Source organism: Drosophila subobscura, chromosome E, assembly GCF_008121235.1.
Source record: "Drosophila subobscura isolate 14011-0131.10 chromosome E, UCBerk_Dsub_1.0, whole genome shotgun sequence".
NCBI classification, from domain to species: Eukaryota; Metazoa; Arthropoda; class Insecta; order Diptera; family Drosophilidae; genus Drosophila; species Drosophila subobscura.
In genome coordinates this window covers 5775671-5793500 of record NC_048531.1, presented here as the reverse complement: position 1 = coordinate 5793500, position 17830 = coordinate 5775671, and the positions used below count along the sequence as shown (strand labels likewise).

The window sequence follows — 17830 nt, the reverse complement described above, 5'->3', positions numbered from 1 at the left end:
GGTGGTAAACAACTGGAAGTGACGTACATGGACAGATTTAAATTTGTTTACGAGTGAATTACGCGAAGAACATGCACTAAAAGCTCTCTCGATTGCAACAATGGCAGCAACAGCTCAGCGAGAGCAGGAACAGCTGCGACGATCGCAGCGAGCAGCTGACAAGCACAGTTATTAAGTCGCTCGCAAACAACAGAAAGAGAGAGAGAGAGGGAGAGCAACATGTTAGACAGCCAGAGAGAGAGAATAGATTGAATAAAGCAGCTGCTGTATATAATATATGTATTTATGTATATCTGCACATAGCCATAGCAACAACTACAAGTTACATGACTATCCGGTTTTACCTGTTTTGTTTTTGCCCAGCTTTTGCTCTTAAATAACAAGCAACGCTCTCTCTGGCCTGTCGCTCTCTCGCGCTACACACTCACACATGCACAAGCAGGTGCTTAATTCGATTAACTGAACTTTTCCGTCGCTCAGTTCTGCCGCAGCAGTCGTCGGAGCAACAAACTAAAAATCCACAACTAAAACCAACTGAACGGAACAGTAGCCACGCAGTGGAGAGTGCCACTAAAAACATTGTGAAAATACAAGAAACATACGAGAATTGTCTGTCAAGTGAACGAAAACGAGCCAAAGTGCTGTAGGAAATAGAGTGAGGCTTTGATAGTTTCTCGCTAGTGTTTTCAAGGGCACAGCAGCACAGCAAACAATTCTGCTGAAAACTGAACAACAACCATAACAAAATATTTTCAAACACACCGAAAACAAGGTAGTGAAAATGCAAATGACATAGCAAATAAGTGAAATAAAATTTCCATTATACTAGAGATAATTTCGAGAACATTGAACGTACACACGTCTGCATTCGGGACCGCCACAGAATTCTTGGCAGCCACCTCTATTTTATGTAGACTTTGGGCCCCGCGTTTGTTTTTGTTTGCCCGCGCGCGCCTCTCTCATCGTGCATTCTGATTCTTCCGAGTGTTTTCTGGTTTCTGGACTTTGATCGTGACTCAACAGAACCCCAGACCAGACCCCCACAAATAATAGAACTCAAATAAACACTGAACTCGGGGCATGTGATTATCGTTGGCAACGACATCTCAGCAGTTTTAAACAGAAATAAAAGGCCAGATGCAAAATCTCGCGCTGCAAATTGCAAACTTGCATTTAAAACTTCTTTATCTTCTGAAATTGAGTCAGTGTCAGAGCTGTGTAGAAATGAGACTCCTTTGTCTGTTCTGTCTCTGAGTGGATAAGAAATTCCCTTGCATTTGCCTTTGTTTGCGAATTCGACTGCAACTCTTCGCGTTGTGTTTCAAGTTTTGTTATAAACCCGATTCTCTCTTTGCTTTGGGTGCGTTTTTCTTGCGTTTCCACATCCATCGAATGTTTTGATTGCTCCACGCTTTGCTCTGCAGTTTCGCAGGTGAAAGTGAGGCAGGGCCCGCAACGCGTGACAGATGGCGTGATCTGGTGTGATGTCCGCTCTTCCAGTCTTTCGATTCGGGAGCACAGCTTACAATTGATTACGAGTTAGTATAGTATACATACATCGCCATGTATGTTTATGTACAAAGTACATTTTTGGATTCTTGCATTGTTTCGCCTATCATTCTGATTTGGCAGATTGTTGGCTGGAAGGCATAGAACACCCACAACCATTGTTGAAATTATCGGTTAGCTTGATGGACATTGAACTCCATCCATTTCGTGTTTGAGTGTCTTGCTATTTTAGTGCTTATTGCTTATATTCTGTGAATATAGATTCATTTATTCGATGTTGATGTCGCGTGATGTTTTCCGTGTTGTGCTATGATTAAAACACACGCAGGAATACATTCTGCTACAAGTATTTACTCCATGTTTTATCACGCCACTGAAATACGTACGGGAATGCGTACATATGACAAATACATATGTATGTACATATGTATGTATTTATGTAGGTGACCACAGCGCAGCTGATAAGAGCGGCTTTTACAACACCAATTCGATGGGAATGAACACTCATAAATACTCATAAATAGTTTTGCCATAGATGGCATAACTATAGCGGAGAGTCGTCGGGGTCCCTACCTTGAACTTGCCGTAATACATGATTAAACATAGGCATTGAGTGTTGGCCATAAGGTTCCTCCCCTTCTCTCTCAAACACTGCATACGTCACGATGTGGATGCCCCTGTGGTTGGGATGGTGATGCTCATCCATTCAAACATTACCTTGACTTTGAGCACTCAAAGAAAGAACGAATTGCTAAAAATAATTCAGTGCAAATGTTCCTCTGTTTTTGTGGGCATAGTTACGGCTTCAGAGTGGCCAAAGAACGGGATGCACTTGCGCTCTGATGCAATTTGTCTATTTTGAATGCGTTGCCAACCGGGGGGAATAAATGTCGGCAATAAGCGACGCAGATTACTCATATTTTCAATTTTGCATTACCTTTTACAGTTGCCATAATTCAGCGAGAGGGTCCAAAGTCCCGGGCAGAACAAAACCCGGAGAGCTGGTGCCGCCGCCAATAAGCGGCGTATTTGACCGCCTTCCAATAAAAATGGCCACCATATAAAACTAAACAGGGAACACACAGACACAAAACAGCAGCAACACACAGTCATAGCCATATATATAGGTGCGATTGCGATTAGACAAGAAGATTAAAACAAGGCCAACACAAGAGAGGACGCAGAAAGAGTCCCAAAAGGAACGAAACAGAACATAACGGAAAGGAAAGAAGAGGCAAGTCCAAGCAGACACAAAGATGAACAGCCTGGCGCGCGTCTTTAGCAATTTCCGAGACTTCTACAACGACATCAATGGAGCCACCTTGACGGGGGCCATCGATGTGATCGTGGTGGAGCAGAAGGACGGCGAGTTCCAATGCTCGCCCTTCCATGTGCGCTTCGGCAAGCTGGGCGTGCTGCGCAGTCGCGAAAAGGTGGTAAGTAGATCCTAAAATCCCTAAATGTTACCCAGAAATCACCTGCAATCGATGGTTGACCGTCCACAGGTGGATATCGAGATAAATGGCGCACCCGTGGACATTCAGATGAAGCTGGGCGATGCGGGAGAGGCTTTCTTTGTGGAGGAGTGCCTTGACGATGACGATGATGAGCTGCCAGCGAACCTGGCCACATCTCCCATACCCTTGAGCTTCATGAATCTGCGGGAACACGGCAACGACACCATGGAGGATATCAGCGGTGTGACAGCCGACAAGTAAGTGCCGACAGCCCAAAGCAGCCTCACGCCAGCGCTAGATTCATTTGCCATCTCATTTTAGAAACGCTAGCGAGGAGTTGCAGATTCCCCTGCCCCTGCCGCGACGCAACTCCATCGACTTCTCCAAGGAGGAGCCCAAGGAAGCGGCCGCAGATGGGAAACAATTCGAGAATCAAGCCTCGGACTACACCATGCGCAGGTAGACTTCAAAGCTTTAAAGACAAAGCACTTTGCGTGCAGGCTAAAATTAACATTTTGACTCTTGTAATCCCGAAAAAGGCACACGGACAACACACTGGAGAGGCGCAATCTGAGCGAGAAGCTCAAGGAGTATACCACACAGAAGATTCGTCAGGAGTGGGCGGAGCACGAGGAGCTCTTCCAGGAGAAGAGCGAGAAGAAGCCAGCGGAAGCGGAACCCGAGGCGGTAAAGGAAGTCGAGAAGGCGAAGGAGAAGGAGCAGCCAAAGCCCGATATAACTGTATCATCAGTGGCGCCCAGTGAGGTGGCCAAGGATCCCAAGGATGTTTCCAAGAGCAAGACCAAGAAGCGGCGCAAGAAGACGCAAATGAAGAAGAACGCACAGCGCAAGAATTCCTCGAGCAGCTCAGTGGGTAGCGCTGCCGGCGGCGACATCACCACCGCCACCGCCAACACCGCCTTGGGTGTGGCCACAGTGGCAAACATTGATGAAGGCGATGCCCCAGCTAGTTCCATTGCAGCCAACAACTCTGCCAACTCCTCCTCCAACGACGAGCAGCCCTCGGCCCCATTACTCACGGCTCACACAGGAGACGATAGTCTGTCCCACACCACCCCAACTCCAGCCCCAAAGCAGCATCTAGACCTGGATATTCACTTCTTTAGCGACACAGAGATCACAGCGCCATCGGGAGGCGGTCCCAACCGTCCCTCCAGCCCCATCCAGAGCGACAGCGAGCTGGAGACAACGATGCGGGCGCGGGACCAGCGCCAATGCGGCGACGATACAAACGCCACCAACTGGAATTGGGGCGAGCTGCCGGAACAGGCCAAGACAGAGGCCATCAGTGAGGCCGATGCGCAGCAGGTCGACCGACACTCGATGCTCAGCAGCATGTTCAGCTTCATGAAGAAGGCCAATCGGCTGCGCAAGGAAGTCGGCAACGAGGCGGGAGACATCTATCTATCCGATCTGGATGGCACCATGGACCCGGAGATGGCAGCCCTCTACTTTCCCAGTGCCAAGTTGAAGGAGTCTTCGCCGGCCACAGCGCTGGAGGAGGACCGGGAGAGCGGCAATGGCACCAGCCTGCCACACTCACCCAGCTCCCTGGAGGAGGGCCAGAAGAGTCTGGACTCGGACTTTGATGAAACCAAGCAGCAGCGTGACAAAAAGTAAGCAACATTAACGACGGTTCCACTCTATCAGAGATTAATCGCTGGCATTCTCCTTGCAGATATTTGGACTTTGTGGCCATGTCCATGAGTGGCATGCCAGAGAACGGAGGACCCCCCTCGGAGGAGGAATTTGACCGGCATTTGGTCAGCTATCCAGATGTAAGTATTCCACCCAACCAACGGCTCATCGCTGTGCTCTGTGTTCAACTCCGCTGCACGTCACTGCTGCACCTGCACCTGCACCGCCCCATTGCCTGTTGCCTCGTTGCATCCGTTTAACAAGTCTTTACATCTCTACCCATGCCATGCTCTCATATGAATCGCCTATGCCAATGCCAATGCCAATGCCCGAGCAGGTGTGCGCAAACCCCAGTCTGTTCTCATCGCCAAACCTAGTCGTACGTCTAAATGGCAAATACTACCCCTGGACGGCTGCATGTCCCATTGTCATGACAATGATCACCTTCCAGAAGCCACTAACCGAAGTAAGTCTCTCTCTCCCTCTCCTCACTCCTCTATTTGTGTGTCTCCCGCTCTTGCTCCAACCCGTGCTAATGGTTCCCCCCACAACTCTACTCTGCTCCCCAGGATGCCATTGAGCAGTTGATATCGCAAAATGTCGAAGGCGATAAGCCCGAAATGCCCGAGGCTGTCCAGGCTGGACCTGCGGGTCAAACAAAGCGCTACTGGTGGAGCTGGAGACGCTCACAGGATGCAGCGCCCAACCGTGTCAGCCACGGCTTGTCCCCCGGCAAAGACGAGAAAGGTAAAAGTCGCTAAATTATTGTCAAATTGGAATTACAAATATTTATTTACATTTTTCCACAGATGGGGAACCGGCTGCTGCAGTGGCGACGCAGACCTCGCGACCACTCTCACCCACGGACATGAGCGAGCTGACGCCGAGCAAGAGTGACTCTCTGGCAGAGCATGCAGAGAACACCTCGGCGCTGGTCGACAACCTCGAGGAGCTGACCATGGCCTCCAACAAGAGCGATGAGCCCAAGGAGCGCTACAAGAAATCCCTGCGCCTTAGCTCGGAAGCCATTGTAAGTACTCGATGCTTGTTGTGGACCAACGGACCCGTTCCTTTCATTTCTTCATTTTCATTTTTCAGAAAAAACTAAACCTCAAGGAGGGCACAAACGAGATCGAGTTCAGCGTGACGACCGCCTACCAGGGAACGTCGCGCTGCAAGTGCTACCTGTACCGATGGAAGCACAACGACAAGGTGGTGATCTCGGACATTGATGGGACCATTACGAGGTCCGATGTGCTGGGCCACATACTGCCGATGGTCGGCAAGGACTGGGCCCAACTGGGTGTCGCTCAGTTGTTCTCGAAGATCGAGCAGAACGGCTACAAGTTGCTCTATCTATCGGCCCGTGCCATCGGCCAGTCGCGACTGACACGCGAGTATCTGCGCTCCATCAGGCAGGGGAATGTGAAGCTGCCCGACGGGCCGCTGCTGCTGAATCCCACCTCCCTGATATCGGCATTCCATCGCGAGGTTATCGAGAAGAAGCCGGAGCAGTTCAAGATCGCCTGCCTGTCGGACATTCGGGATCTCTTCCCCGAAAAAGAGCCCTTCTACGCCGGCTATGGCAACCGGATCAATGTAAGTGCCATGAACCAATCTCCCTTCAGTGGCAGTCGCAGCTGACACCGCTCTTAAATCTGCTTTTCAGGATGTGTGGGCCTATCGGGCTGTGGGCATTCCCATCATGCGCATCTTCACCATCAACACCAAGGGCGAGCTGAAGCACGAGCTGACACAAACATTCCAATCCTCGTAAGTAGCGGGTGGAACCCAACTCCAGATCTGTCTATATGTTAGCTTGTAACTCCCATGTATCTGCATTATATATATGGTTCCGGTGTATTCCCCCCATAACCGATAACTGAAAACTCATGCCACACATTCGATAATGCAAGCGATAACGATAAACGATAACCACAAGCCGCCTATCGAAGTCGCATTAACTCCATCATGTAACGCCAGGTGTATCGCCTTCACACACGTGTGGAATGTATCCTCCTCTCCTCGCTCCTATGTCTGTGTAGTATTCATTTTACTACCCGCCTCCTCCTACTCAGCCGCACCCAACTCAATCAATCAATCAAACAATCAATCAATCGATCGATTCAAGCATTTTTCGGTTGTCAAATTTATACAGTGGCTACATCAATCAGTCGCTAGAAGTCGACGAGTACTTTCCCCTGCTCACCCATCACGATGAGTACGAGTACCGCACGGATGTGTTCGACGACGACGAGTTGGAGGACGAGCTGCAGTTCAGCGATGATTACGATGTGGATGTAGAGCCCGACATGAGTGACGATGACGATGACGATGACGATGCCCTCTACGATGATGATTTTGCCAATGAAGATGATGGCGAACCCGGTGAACAGTCGGCAGATGTTGGCCTCATTATGCGAAGCCGACGACTGTCGACCAAGAACGAAGTCGCGTTGCTGTCCTCGAGCCGAGACCTAACGTGGCTCAATTCCCAGACCACATAACCATATGGCCAGCACCCTGCCCAAGTCCTTCCCAAAGAAGGTTGTGTGCAAGCAAGAATGACTTTGAATGAATTGTGATAAGAGTTTTCTGAGAGAACTATCAGGAGTGTGTCCTTGTCCCATGTTTGTTATGTCAAGGCAGAAGTGGAACCCGGGAGCTTAGCTCCCGGAACAGAAAGTATTTTGCTCAGCAGCAGCAGATCTAAATGTTTAGCTTTAAGGTGGAAGAGCGAAACGCCGAGAGTACCTTTTGGATATAGTCGTATCCTACTATATCTATAGCCATATAGCCATATACCCAATAAACGATATCAATATGTTCGCTGTGATGGAAACCTTTGTTTTTGATGGCTTCGAATCGAGTTGTGCGAAATGTGGCATGAGTTTTAGGTGATGGAGGGCAGGAATGCTTTATTGCTTATTTGTGAGCTGGATGCACACGTAATTGCAATATTTACATATCATAGCACACGCTGAGGCGCCCGATCATGCTCCCACGTTGAGTGTTGCATACTCTTGGGAGGCGTACAAAATACCCCACTCGGATCACCCATTGCCTACTGCTTGGGGGCTTTGCTATGACGTTCTCCACTCACCCGATCCGTCTCTCTGAAATGTATTCTTCCAGATACTGCAGCATGACGTACATTGTCGATCAGCTATTTCCACCGGTGAAGCTCGACGAGGCTGCCGCAGAGTTCTCCAACTTCAACTACTGGCGTGACCCCATAGCCGACCTGGATATACCCGAGCTGGAGACGGCACTGGTGCCGCCGAGCCCCAACGTTGATAAAGCCACACTGCGACCCATTCCCGAGAAGTAGGAGAGAATACACCAACCACTACACCATAAATACATAAAAATATGCATACCCCACAACATCTATACTATATATATTTACAATATGTATAACTATAGCACTATAGAGCCTTAGAAATTCGTTTACCTAGCTTCAAACTCTAGATGTGCTTACCAAAAAAAATACGTGAAATACGAGTATCGATATATCCTTTGCATAAGCTTAGCCAGGACTCAAGATCCCCACGCCCATCACACATTTTGAGTTACTTTATTTGATAAAAAAAAAACTTCTAGTTGAATGATTTCCCCTTACTATAAGTTCCTTTTGAGACTCGTGCAAGTTCTTACTAAGAGTTAGGATTGATTGCTAACAGAATGCGTATTCCAAATGCCGGATTGGAGTTGTGATTTATGATTTCATTATGTTTCGTATGTGATTGCTTAAAATTAGTTCATTGTGATGACGATTATTATTTGGAGTTTTTCTGAAAACTATGCTTTATATTTACTACTACAACTACTACATAAATACGAGTATATTCAAATATGCCTAATTGATAGAGTTATTCAATATAAATAAATGCTTCAAATTTAAACAAAAACAAAACAAACTTTTCCTCTTATCAGCTATGGCTCTGGTTCTGGTGTGTTTCCATGGAAGAGAAAAACACCTGAACAACAGCTGACTATGCCCTGTGGCACCACTGTATCGTATCGCCAGTTCCCATGAAAAACTCAAATTGCAGTGGAAAATTTTCCATTGTGGGTGCAGAAATCGACAATGTCCATGATGGGGGTGAGAGAGACTCTGTGCGTTTTGCAGGGGGGGTCGGCCGATTTCATTTGGGAGCGTAATTTTGCCAATTCAATTAATGCTCATTTAATGCACGGCAGACGGTACGGTACCGCAGCATCCCAGCATCATATTGGCATACAAAGGCAAACACATAAACCACAAAGTGGACACTAAGTGAGCGCAAATGGACGTCTGACCACATATTCAGTGGCTGATCAGTGGAATTCCTATAAAGGGGGTCCCTTAACTGCTAAAAAAAATTAATTTTTAGTTGTATTTTTCCTACTATTTTCTTCACAACGCGAGCAACCAGTCCGCTTACACGAGGCACGCATCATGCGGCAGCGCCCCTCGGTTGGTGGGAAGTCATTTCTGCCTGAGATCAGCAAATTGTCCAAGGTTTCCATAATACAACACACTACTTTGGCTTTAATTGGATTATTCTGGAATCTTCTACTTGGCCCCCGTGTATCACAGACGACGCCTATGCCAAGTACTCGTAAGTAGGAAGATTTAGCTGTAGCCCCTGCAGTTGGGCTACAGCTAAATCTTCCTACTTACGAGTACTTGGCATAGGCGTCGTCTGTGCACACATATAGCTGTTTATGATAATAATGTTCCAATAGGGGGGCTAAAAACATTCATTACTTATTCATTTTATTTAGTTATCTATCCTTGGTTTCATTTATAAAAACTAAACAGCTCAAAATATTTATCCCAATATCCAACATATTTGATACGTACAAGCTCACTCATTCAGAAAGAAACCTAGCTGGTCTCTCTCTCACCTCAGTGAAGAGAGACATCTAGGATTATCCCTAAGAATCCCTAGCTAATTATTCTTTACCCATATCAAACCTTATGTACCGTATGTATGTACATAAGTTTAGGTTATAGTCTCCTTGGTTGAGCTCTACTTCAACAGGGAAAAATATTCCATAATGAGGTTTAAATTATTCATAGCGAGTGCAACTCAATTGAGCGCCACTCGAAAACCGCCGCCCCCACAATTGAGTGCGGCCGTCCACATGCGGCGAAGGTATAAAAGCCGCCGCCCGGCAGTCCACAGGCAACAGTTTCCTCTTGTAGAGCATACAGCAAACAGCCAGTTCTAAGCCGAGCCCAATCTTACAACACACATTCCAAATATGAAGAACGCCGTTGCCATTTTGCTGTGCGCCGTGATCGGTCTGGTGAGTAGCATCTAATGAGGATGATATCCCATAATCTTACCCACTATTCAACAATCCCCAATCCATAACACAGGCCTCTGCCGCCGACGAGTACAAACTGCGCACCGCAGAGGACCTGCAGACAGTCCGCAAGGAGTGCGGCGAGACCAGCAAGGTGACTGAGGCGCTGGTGGCCAAGTACAAGACGTTCGAGTATCCCGATGATGAGATCACCCGCAACTACATCCAGTGCATCTTCCACAAGTTCGATCTGTTCGACGACACCAAGGGATTCAAGATCGACAATCTGGTTGCTCAGCTGGGTCAGGGCAAGGAGGACAAGGCAGCCCTGAAGGCTGATGTCGAGAAGTGCGCCGACAAGAACGAGCAGAAGTCCAGCGCCAACGCCTGGGCCTACCGTGGCTTCAAGTGCTTCCTGGGCAAGAACCTGCCCCTCGTCCAGGCTGCCGTCCAGAAGAACTAGGACCGTGGGGACACGCCGTCCAATTCTAGAATCTATCAAGGGAGCCATTCGGGCTCTGCAGTTTCTACAATTGAAAGAAAAGCCATATAATAAAGTGCTTGAATGAAAATGAAGTTTGGTTTATTCTCTTTATTTTTTTTACATTTTTTGAATAATTTATTTATTTGATGTTGCTGCTGACTGGTCTGGCCTCGGAGCAGGTACTGCTGCAGCTCCTGTTTCTGTGTCTGCTTCTGGCTGGCTGTCGAAGGAGCCGGGCATTGGCATTTTTTCCCTTAATGTGTCCCGCCCAAAAGGAAAGGCGTTAACGCTTGCTTGTTTAATTCGTTTATATTTGTCATCTTGTTTCTTCTTCGTGACAGAAAAATGCAATCATCTTTTCTTTTTCTTTACTCTATTTATATATTTTTTCGAATATATGCATTAACGTAAGACCGTAATTTCATTATTATTTTTCTGTTTTATCTATTTTGTGATTTTCTTTTCTGTTTTGTTTTGTATCCCAAGTATTTTGTCATCTTTTAGTCTATTGCATTTTTATTCTTTTTTTCATCCTTTTATTTACTCGAGTTTTTGCCATCTTTTAACTTCTTTTCTTTTCGCTTGTGGTTGGTTTCTCTTTTAAATATATATTTTCTCATTTTTTTTAAGCCACTTCTCTCGAGTTTTTCTTAATTTTTTTGTTTCTGGATTATCTGGATTTTTATTTTCGTTCGGTTTTTTTTATTTTTTATTTGAAAATAAAAATATGTGAAAAGAGGGGTGTTTGGTGTTTGGGTGCTTCAAAAAACATTATAGCCAAGTCCATGTTGATTTTTTTGTAGATTTGTTTTCATCGCCTGTTTTTTTTTGTAAATATATTTGCTTGCTGCTGTTCTTTTTTTTAAATTATTAATAAAACAATTTCTATTAATTTTTTTCTGGCATTTTCTCTTGTTTGGTATGTTTTCTCTCTTCTTTTCTTTTCTTTTCTTTTATATTTTATTTGTTTTCTATTTAGCAAAGAAGTTTGGCAATAAAATAATGTTTTTTGAAATAAATTGGTAAAAAAATCTGAAATCAAACATTGATTGTATTAACGAAATGTTCAGTGTGGTCAAAGCAAATGCACGCATTATCAGTCGCCCCATGCAGGCTGCAGGCATTGGCATTGATCAGGTAATAGCTATCAGTCGGTCCACTGCCAAGTGAAAGGTAGTGAAAAGTAGTCCCCCCCCCAATAGTTATCCCAGTGTCTGTTCAGAGTTTCAGTTCCGTTCGCACGTGTTTAATTGGTGGACTTACCTTACTAGTGGGTTCTATTTAACAACGATCAGTAGGGAGCATAGTAGTTGGCACGCCCGCGGTAACCCCTTCTGAAACGAAACACAGACCGGAATTAGCGCCACTCCACTCGGGGGAACGTTTAGATAGATGGCTGGCAATGCCACACACTTACATTGCTCGGCGAGCACCTCGGAAGGTCGAGTGACAGCAGGCCCTTGATGCACGAGCTCCTCGCCCCCGGAAGCTGCCGCGGGCAAAGCGATTTGTGGTGGAGAGGCCAGGGCGATTTGTGCGCTTTGACATGACCTAAAACAAGACACAAATGTAATTCCCAATATTCGAAATGAGTCATGAGGGTAGGCTTTCTCTTACCTTGATCTGTCGACCTCTGAACAGGGTTTCGTTCATGGCCAGGGCCGTCTCAACGAACTCCTTTGAGCCAAACTCAATGTAAGCAAAGCCCTTGGGATGGCCGTCAGCCTTGTTGCACAGGATTGTTACCCGGTTGATGGTGCCGCATCCATGGAAGTGTGCCTCGAGCTCCTCCGCAGATGCCCCGTAGTCCACATTCCCCACATAGACGGACCTCGTGTCAATCTCCTGCTTCTCCTCGAGGGAAAGCGGCACTGCGGCTAGACCGGTTGTGGACCCACCGGCCATTTGTTTGTCCACTTCAGACTGCATTTGCTTTATTTTTTCGGCCTCCTCCTCCATCTCTTTGACACGGGCCTTAATGGCCTCCAGTTCGGGGTCGATTTGCATGCTGCCTTCCTCCTGTGCACCACAATTGTTTAATAGGAAGAATACAATAATTGGTTAGCTGTATTAAGACTGGCACTTCTGGAACGCCCAAAACTTTGCAGACAATGAATGGAGACAGACGCGCAACGAACGACGCTTTGAAAATGGCTGCCGTTTTGGCTTTGAGCTTTGTGCCGGCCGAAGCTTTTCGCGAGAAATTCTGTGCTTTTGCAAGGCGCATAAAAACTCGTTTGGCTCTGTCGAAGCCTACTTACCTCAGTCTCTGTCACAATTTCAGTCTCCTGCTCGCCATTAGTCTCTTCCATCGACTCCAAGAGCTGGTCCTCGTTCAGTGTGATATCTTCATCAGCCATTTCTTGTGATAAGTTTTGTTACTGGTTTTGTTTACGTTCAGCAAGCTTTCGACTCTGCGCGTAAATTCTCTCAGCGGCTTCTGAAGTACGGATTTTATCGTAGTTCACTGTTATTGAGAGAAAACGAGAGAGCCCGAGAGAAAATTAAATTAGTAATCTTTCGACACAAATATTCAGTTTTGGGCCGTATTTTGGTTTATCGCTCGAAAGGATTGCACAATGCCAGCAAAACTTCACACGGCGTGGCGATTTATCAGTTTACAACTCACGTAGGAAAATTGTACAAAGGGTGCTGACGTTTGCCTGTGCTCAAAATGGCCGCTGACCAGTCTATTCGACGCACGCACTGTACAAAATAATATTTGTAGATTATGCCTAGATAGCGACACTTTCTGACTGTACTGCTGGGTTTGTTCTCAGGCTACGCTACTTATTCACAAAGTTTTAAAGTGCGCAATTTGCTATTATTTACAAAAAAACACACGAAAATTTTACCACCGAAAATATATTCATTCGGCCTCGTTGTTAGAGATGATGTTGAAATATATCGAATATTTTAGTCGTCGTTTTAATTTTGTGTTTCTTCTCTAGGTCACACACCATGATAATTTCTTAGAGATGCGCGTGTTCTTATCAAATACAATCATCCCTGTGTAGAAAACGTGTAACACATGCGTAGTTACCGTGTAAAAATAGTTTATTTTGTTGACCTTTTTTTGTTTGAAGAATATTTTAGAAACAATCAAACGAAAGAGTGTAATTTAAACTAGCCGGTCTTGTACAAAAGTTAATAATTTACCGTATAAAATTGCATGTTCAAAGCTGAGTTAGTAAAACTAAACCCAAAATCAAATACGAGGATCGTGAACGAGATTGGCCATGTGTGATTTGTGCATTATTTGCTGATTCTAAACTAAATGATGAATGATTCGGATTCTGAGTACGAGGAAACTGAGTATTTGGTGTTTGCGGATTTTAAAAACCAATTGCCACCCCACCTGCTAAAGCACGAGAATGCAGCGATTAAAATTATAGGAGTGGAGAGCGACAAACCCATGGCCGAGGTAAATGGCAGCATTTACAAAGGCACCTACGAGCAATCCACGGGGACGAATGTATTTTTCGAAAAGGACACGGAACGCTCGCCGGCTGACCCGCTTTTCGAGACAGCCTGTCGACAGAAGTACACATACCTGGACAAGTCCGACAAAGTAATTACCTTTGAGCGGGTTTACGTAGAGAAATTGCCGGTAGAGACTGAGAAAGCAACAAAGGCGCAAGGGACGCCCATTGCCGAAGACACGGACACGCCACAGACAACGAAACTGAATATCACCTATAAGGAAGCAATAAATAAGTTCGGAGAGGAGCTTTAACTTTGGTATGCCTGAGGTGGTCCACCTTCCACACACGAATCATTATAGCCCTTTCACTTTGAAATTTTAGCGCCATGGAAATGTATCTCGAGACGCTGGAACGACCCATACATCTGCGTTCTTTTCTTTCCGACTACCAAGAAAAACTTCCCAAAGCAACTGGCGGGACAGAGGAAGTGCCATTCTTTTTCTCCGCTGCCTCGCCGGTGTCTGAGGATGTGGAGAAAAGTTGCTCATTGGATTTGATTTCATCGCCAGACGAAAACTGTATAAATATCTTTCAGCCCGGCGATGATATCACTCGCTTAAATATAGTTAAACCAGGGACAGACCGGGATGGGCCCAAAGTCTACACAGCCCTCAGCGCGCACAAGGAAAACACTCGCAAGAATGCCTTTGGGCGTACCCAATTCAGCTACAGACTGATCCCACCACCGCCCGGGAATAAGAGTGTTCCCATGCCCAGGCCACTCGATTCACCATCCGAACTACAGATTACAGTCCGCTTCTATCGACCGGCACGGGCCACGCATAAAGGACTGAAGTTGGAGAGCCCCGTATTTGCTGAGGAGTTTGTCTGTCTTGGCAGCAACTATCTCACGGAGCTGCGCGACAAGATCTTCTGCATCTGCAATGGCAGGCGTTTCGTGGACATTAGCAATGACCCGGATGCGCCTTTGCCCCAGCTAGAAACCAATCCGGGCTACTTCTTCATCTACGATACCTTTTATAACGACAAACGCAATCCGGAGAATTGCGATTACTCGGAGACGGTGATCCAGTGGGCCGCAAAGGCGCATGGCTTGCAGGGCGAACAGTTCAAGGTGGAAAAATGGAGAGCACACGCCTAATCGACCTCACTGTAAGACCAGGAGCACCTCTGCACTACCTGCACCATGGAAACTGCGAGCACCTGTTTGTTTTCTCACAAATTGAAGTTCTGTCAGCCAACGTCAGCCGCCTGCTGGACCCCAGCTTATATCCGCATGTGCGCGCCCTAAACATCTTCAATCGACGCAGCTGTTATCTGTGCGGCCTTCGTGGCTACGAGTTCATTGTCGAGCAGTCGCTGCGCCAGCTGCACGATCCCTCGTACCTGTGCCGCAGATGCTTCCTCAGTTTTCACTATGTGAACGGGGAGAAGGTGGGCCAGTTCAAGGCCTATCGCATATACGATCGTGCCGAGTCTTTGGACGAAGATGGAAAAGCCAGAGAAGATGTCGAGGATGCCATAGATTTAGAATCATCATAAGATGTGATTTTGTTGTATTTTTGGCTTGGTTTTTTATTTGCGAACTCGGTAGACAGCAATACATTCAATGAGTGTTATTCGATCGATATATTCTTATAGTTTTAAATAAAATACATACACAGTGTAACAGGAGTAATTGTAATTGGCTATAAACAGATTGAATTCAGTTTTAAGCCAAGCTGCCTAAATTCTGTTCGGTGCAACCATATCTAGATTAGCAAAAAGATTTCTTTGTGTCGGCTGCTAGGAATCAAAAATGCGAATACTTGAACGTACAATAATACATCTGAGTTATCTGAGTCTGGCTTAAGGCTAAGGTTAATACATTCACTTCACGTTTAGTGGCTTGAATTTACAAATATTAGGTAGCTGTTTGCTGTTGTACAGAATAGTACAGATTTGACCAATCAATCTAGTGAGGCTTTTCGGCCAATAACATATAGGTACGCTCGTATCCTAGACACGATTGTTGGGGGAGGGAGGGAGGTGTACTTATAATTATGTATATCAAATACAGTAAAAGCATTCACACCACAATCGTTTCGTTAAAGAATTCGGTGCGCTTAGTAACTTTGGAGCAAAGAGAAATGCATCAAAAAACATACATATGGCCAACATTGAATCTGCATTTGCATTTGCATTTGCCTTGCATTTGCCCAATAAATATCATTAACTGTCTCGTCACCCTCTTTGGTTTGCCTTCGTTTAACTTCCGTGTTTAAAGCTATAACCAGCAGATGCTCTGCGCTGCATCTGTACTTAGCTTTGAAAGACCAACTCGCGCTCAACGGACAAGTATTCGCGCATTTTCACTGGCACTGGCAGCTTGGCCAGCTGTTCGGAGCCCATTTGCCGCTGGAGGACACGCCGACACAGGTCTTGCAGCTTGGGCATGTTCGAGTATCGACTGAGTGGGTACTTTAGAATCACCGGAAAGGGCGGCTGCATTTCATTCGGCACCTTCACGAAGCACACAAAGTTATCGTTGGTGCAACGATGCAAAATGTCCTCGATCATCTCCACAATCGACTCGTACTTGAGCTCCTCAAAGTTCCAGAACTGCTCCTTATACTCAAGGCGGTAATGCAGCGTTACGTTGACAATGCGAAAGCTGAGCGTGAACTGGGACCCGCTGGTCTCGGAGTCGCGCACGAGAAACGATCCGGTCGGCTTGTCACTGAGCTGGCGCTGCGCATCTCGCCTCGAAATCTCGCCCCAGTACCAAACTTGACTGAAATGCAAATGAGGACACAAACAGGGCGTGAGTCATCATCGATGATCGAATTAAGAGTATAAAATGGTGCGCTTACTTGAGCATCTCCAGGCAGGCCTTGTACATGACCTCGTTTGGCGTGTCCAGTCGCTCCAGCCACTTCTTCTGGATGAAGCGCAAGTAGTCGTGTGTGAATGGCAATGTGGGCTCAACGAAAATGGACGGTGTGAGGAACTCGTAGGTGGCGTCGGTGGTGCCTCCGTCACAGTCGGAGTCGCCCATAGAGTTCCAGTTTCGCAGCGAACTCAAGCCCTGCCCCACCTTCCGTCGTAGACGCGAGAACACATTCCGCTTGTCCTTGCGTTTGCGTAGCGTTCCCCCGTTGCTGTGGCTGCTGCTGCTGGCGCTGCCAATGACCATGGATGCATCCCCACCGGAGCTGCCAGCTGCATTTGGGACACACACTTCGTTATTGTTATTCTGCATCTGAGTAGATGAGTGGGCCACAGCGTCGCTGGAAGTGGGCGAAGCGACCAATGCAGAGTCTGACTTTTTGCGCCTGGTCAGGGAATGAAACCAACTTCGTTTTTCCTTTGTTGAATCCACAGAGCGCTCCCCCCCATCGGCGCCCTGATTCTGGTTATTTTGGCTGTCGTCGCCGTTGCTCATTTTGGAGTTGGAATCGAATTCTCGTGTCGGTATCACATCATTATACCTAATCGGAACTATGATTAATGCTACTTAAATTTATTGATAAGAATTTGTTTTCGTTGGAACTACAATAAATACACAAGAATTGCAGGTATCGGTATGCAGGCCTGCATTTTAATCGATACCAATAGTATCGTGCTTTCGTATTATCGGTTTCAGCTTGAGTTTTTTTAATGCCAAATTCTAACTGTACATTAAAGTTAATCCCTCTGACTAATTAATTTGAAAATTTACATTACTTTAAGAGTCAGACACTTACACTAAGACCAAATTAATATTTAGCTAGCGAATGCAGGGGGAACGATAAGAAGAAGATAGACGGCATTTTACAATTTCAAAAGCCGAAATAAATAAAATCATGGAAGCGTTTACCATAAAAATAGACCTTACTAACTTCTTCAGCGACGAGCGGCAGCACGCATTGATATTGATCGACAGCGAAAAATATAGAGGATGTGCAGCACCACATCCAGAACCTCTTCAATCTGGGATGCAGAAACATAAACAAAAC

General features: G+C 46.3%; 6 protein-coding genes across 10 annotated transcripts; 4 read left to right on the top strand and 2 right to left on the bottom strand.

Moving 5' to 3' along the window:
* Positions 1-476: 476 nt before the first annotated feature.
* On the top strand, positions 477-8514 carry LOC117892712 (phosphatidate phosphatase LPIN2). 4 transcript variants are annotated; one of them, XM_034799128.1, is made up of 12 exons: positions 477-772; positions 2456-2945; positions 3015-3223; positions 3288-3425; positions 3506-4603; positions 4666-4765; positions 4963-5091; positions 5195-5372; positions 5435-5655; positions 5724-6224; positions 6295-6398; positions 6784-7467. In XM_034799128.1, exons 2-12 carry the CDS (start codon positions 2766-2768, stop codon positions 7130-7132), a joined length of 3207 nt encoding a protein of 1068 aa, XP_034655019.1. In that variant the 5' UTR covers positions 477-772; positions 2456-2765; the 3' UTR covers positions 7133-7467. The 4 variants fall into 4 exon arrangements, with proteins under 4 accessions (XP_034655019.1, XP_034655023.1, XP_034655020.1 ...); XM_034799132.1 differs by lacking the exons at positions 4963-5091; positions 6784-7467 and adding an exon at positions 7761-8514; XM_034799129.1 differs by lacking the exon at positions 4963-5091.
* A 1275-nt stretch (positions 8515-9789) lies between these two features.
* On the top strand, positions 9790-10499 carry LOC117892727 (general odorant-binding protein 99a). Its single transcript, XM_034799150.1, has 2 exons — positions 9790-9923; positions 9997-10499. Exons 1-2 carry the CDS (start codon positions 9879-9881, stop codon positions 10384-10386), a joined length of 435 nt encoding a protein of 144 aa, XP_034655041.1. The 5' UTR covers positions 9790-9878; the 3' UTR covers positions 10387-10499.
* Positions 10500-11420: 921 nt separating this feature from the next.
* LOC117892723 (polyadenylate-binding protein 2) lies at positions 11421-13305 on the bottom strand. Of its 2 annotated transcripts, none has more exons than XM_034799144.1 (6): positions 13037-13305; positions 12669-12874; positions 12025-12426; positions 11825-11958; positions 11671-11741; positions 11421-11439 (listed from the first exon to the last, which is right to left on the bottom strand). In XM_034799144.1, the coding sequence occupies exons 2-5, from the start codon at positions 12765-12767 to the stop codon at positions 11699-11701; spliced, it is 678 nt and encodes a 225-aa protein (XP_034655035.1). In that variant the 5' UTR covers positions 12768-12874; positions 13037-13305; the 3' UTR covers positions 11421-11439; positions 11671-11698. The 2 variants fall into 2 exon arrangements, with proteins under 2 accessions (XP_034655035.1, XP_034655036.1); XM_034799145.1 differs by having other exon boundaries at positions 11671-11738; positions 13037-13304.
* Positions 13306-13469: 164 nt separating this feature from the next.
* On the top strand, positions 13470-14353 carry LOC117892726. The gene is made up of 2 exons (XM_034799149.1): positions 13470-14148; positions 14214-14353. Exon 1 carries the CDS (start codon positions 13685-13687, stop codon positions 14141-14143), a length of 459 nt encoding a protein of 152 aa, XP_034655040.1. The 5' UTR covers positions 13470-13684; the 3' UTR covers positions 14144-14148; positions 14214-14353.
* On the top strand, positions 14064-15646 carry LOC117892716 (snRNA-activating protein complex subunit 3). The gene is given in 3 exon segments (XM_034799136.1): positions 14064-14148; positions 14213-14971; positions 14974-15646. Coding segments are annotated over 2 exon segments (1176 nt in total). The 5' UTR covers positions 14064-14148; positions 14213-14217; the 3' UTR covers positions 15396-15646.
* Positions 15468-17406, bottom strand: LOC117892720. The gene is made up of 2 exons (XM_034799139.1): positions 16706-17406; positions 15468-16626 (listed from the first exon to the last, which is right to left on the bottom strand). Exons 1-2 carry the CDS (start codon positions 17275-17277, stop codon positions 16155-16157), a joined length of 1044 nt encoding a protein of 347 aa, XP_034655030.1. The 5' UTR covers positions 17278-17406; the 3' UTR covers positions 15468-16154.
* Between the last annotated feature and the right edge of the window lie 424 nt (positions 17407-17830).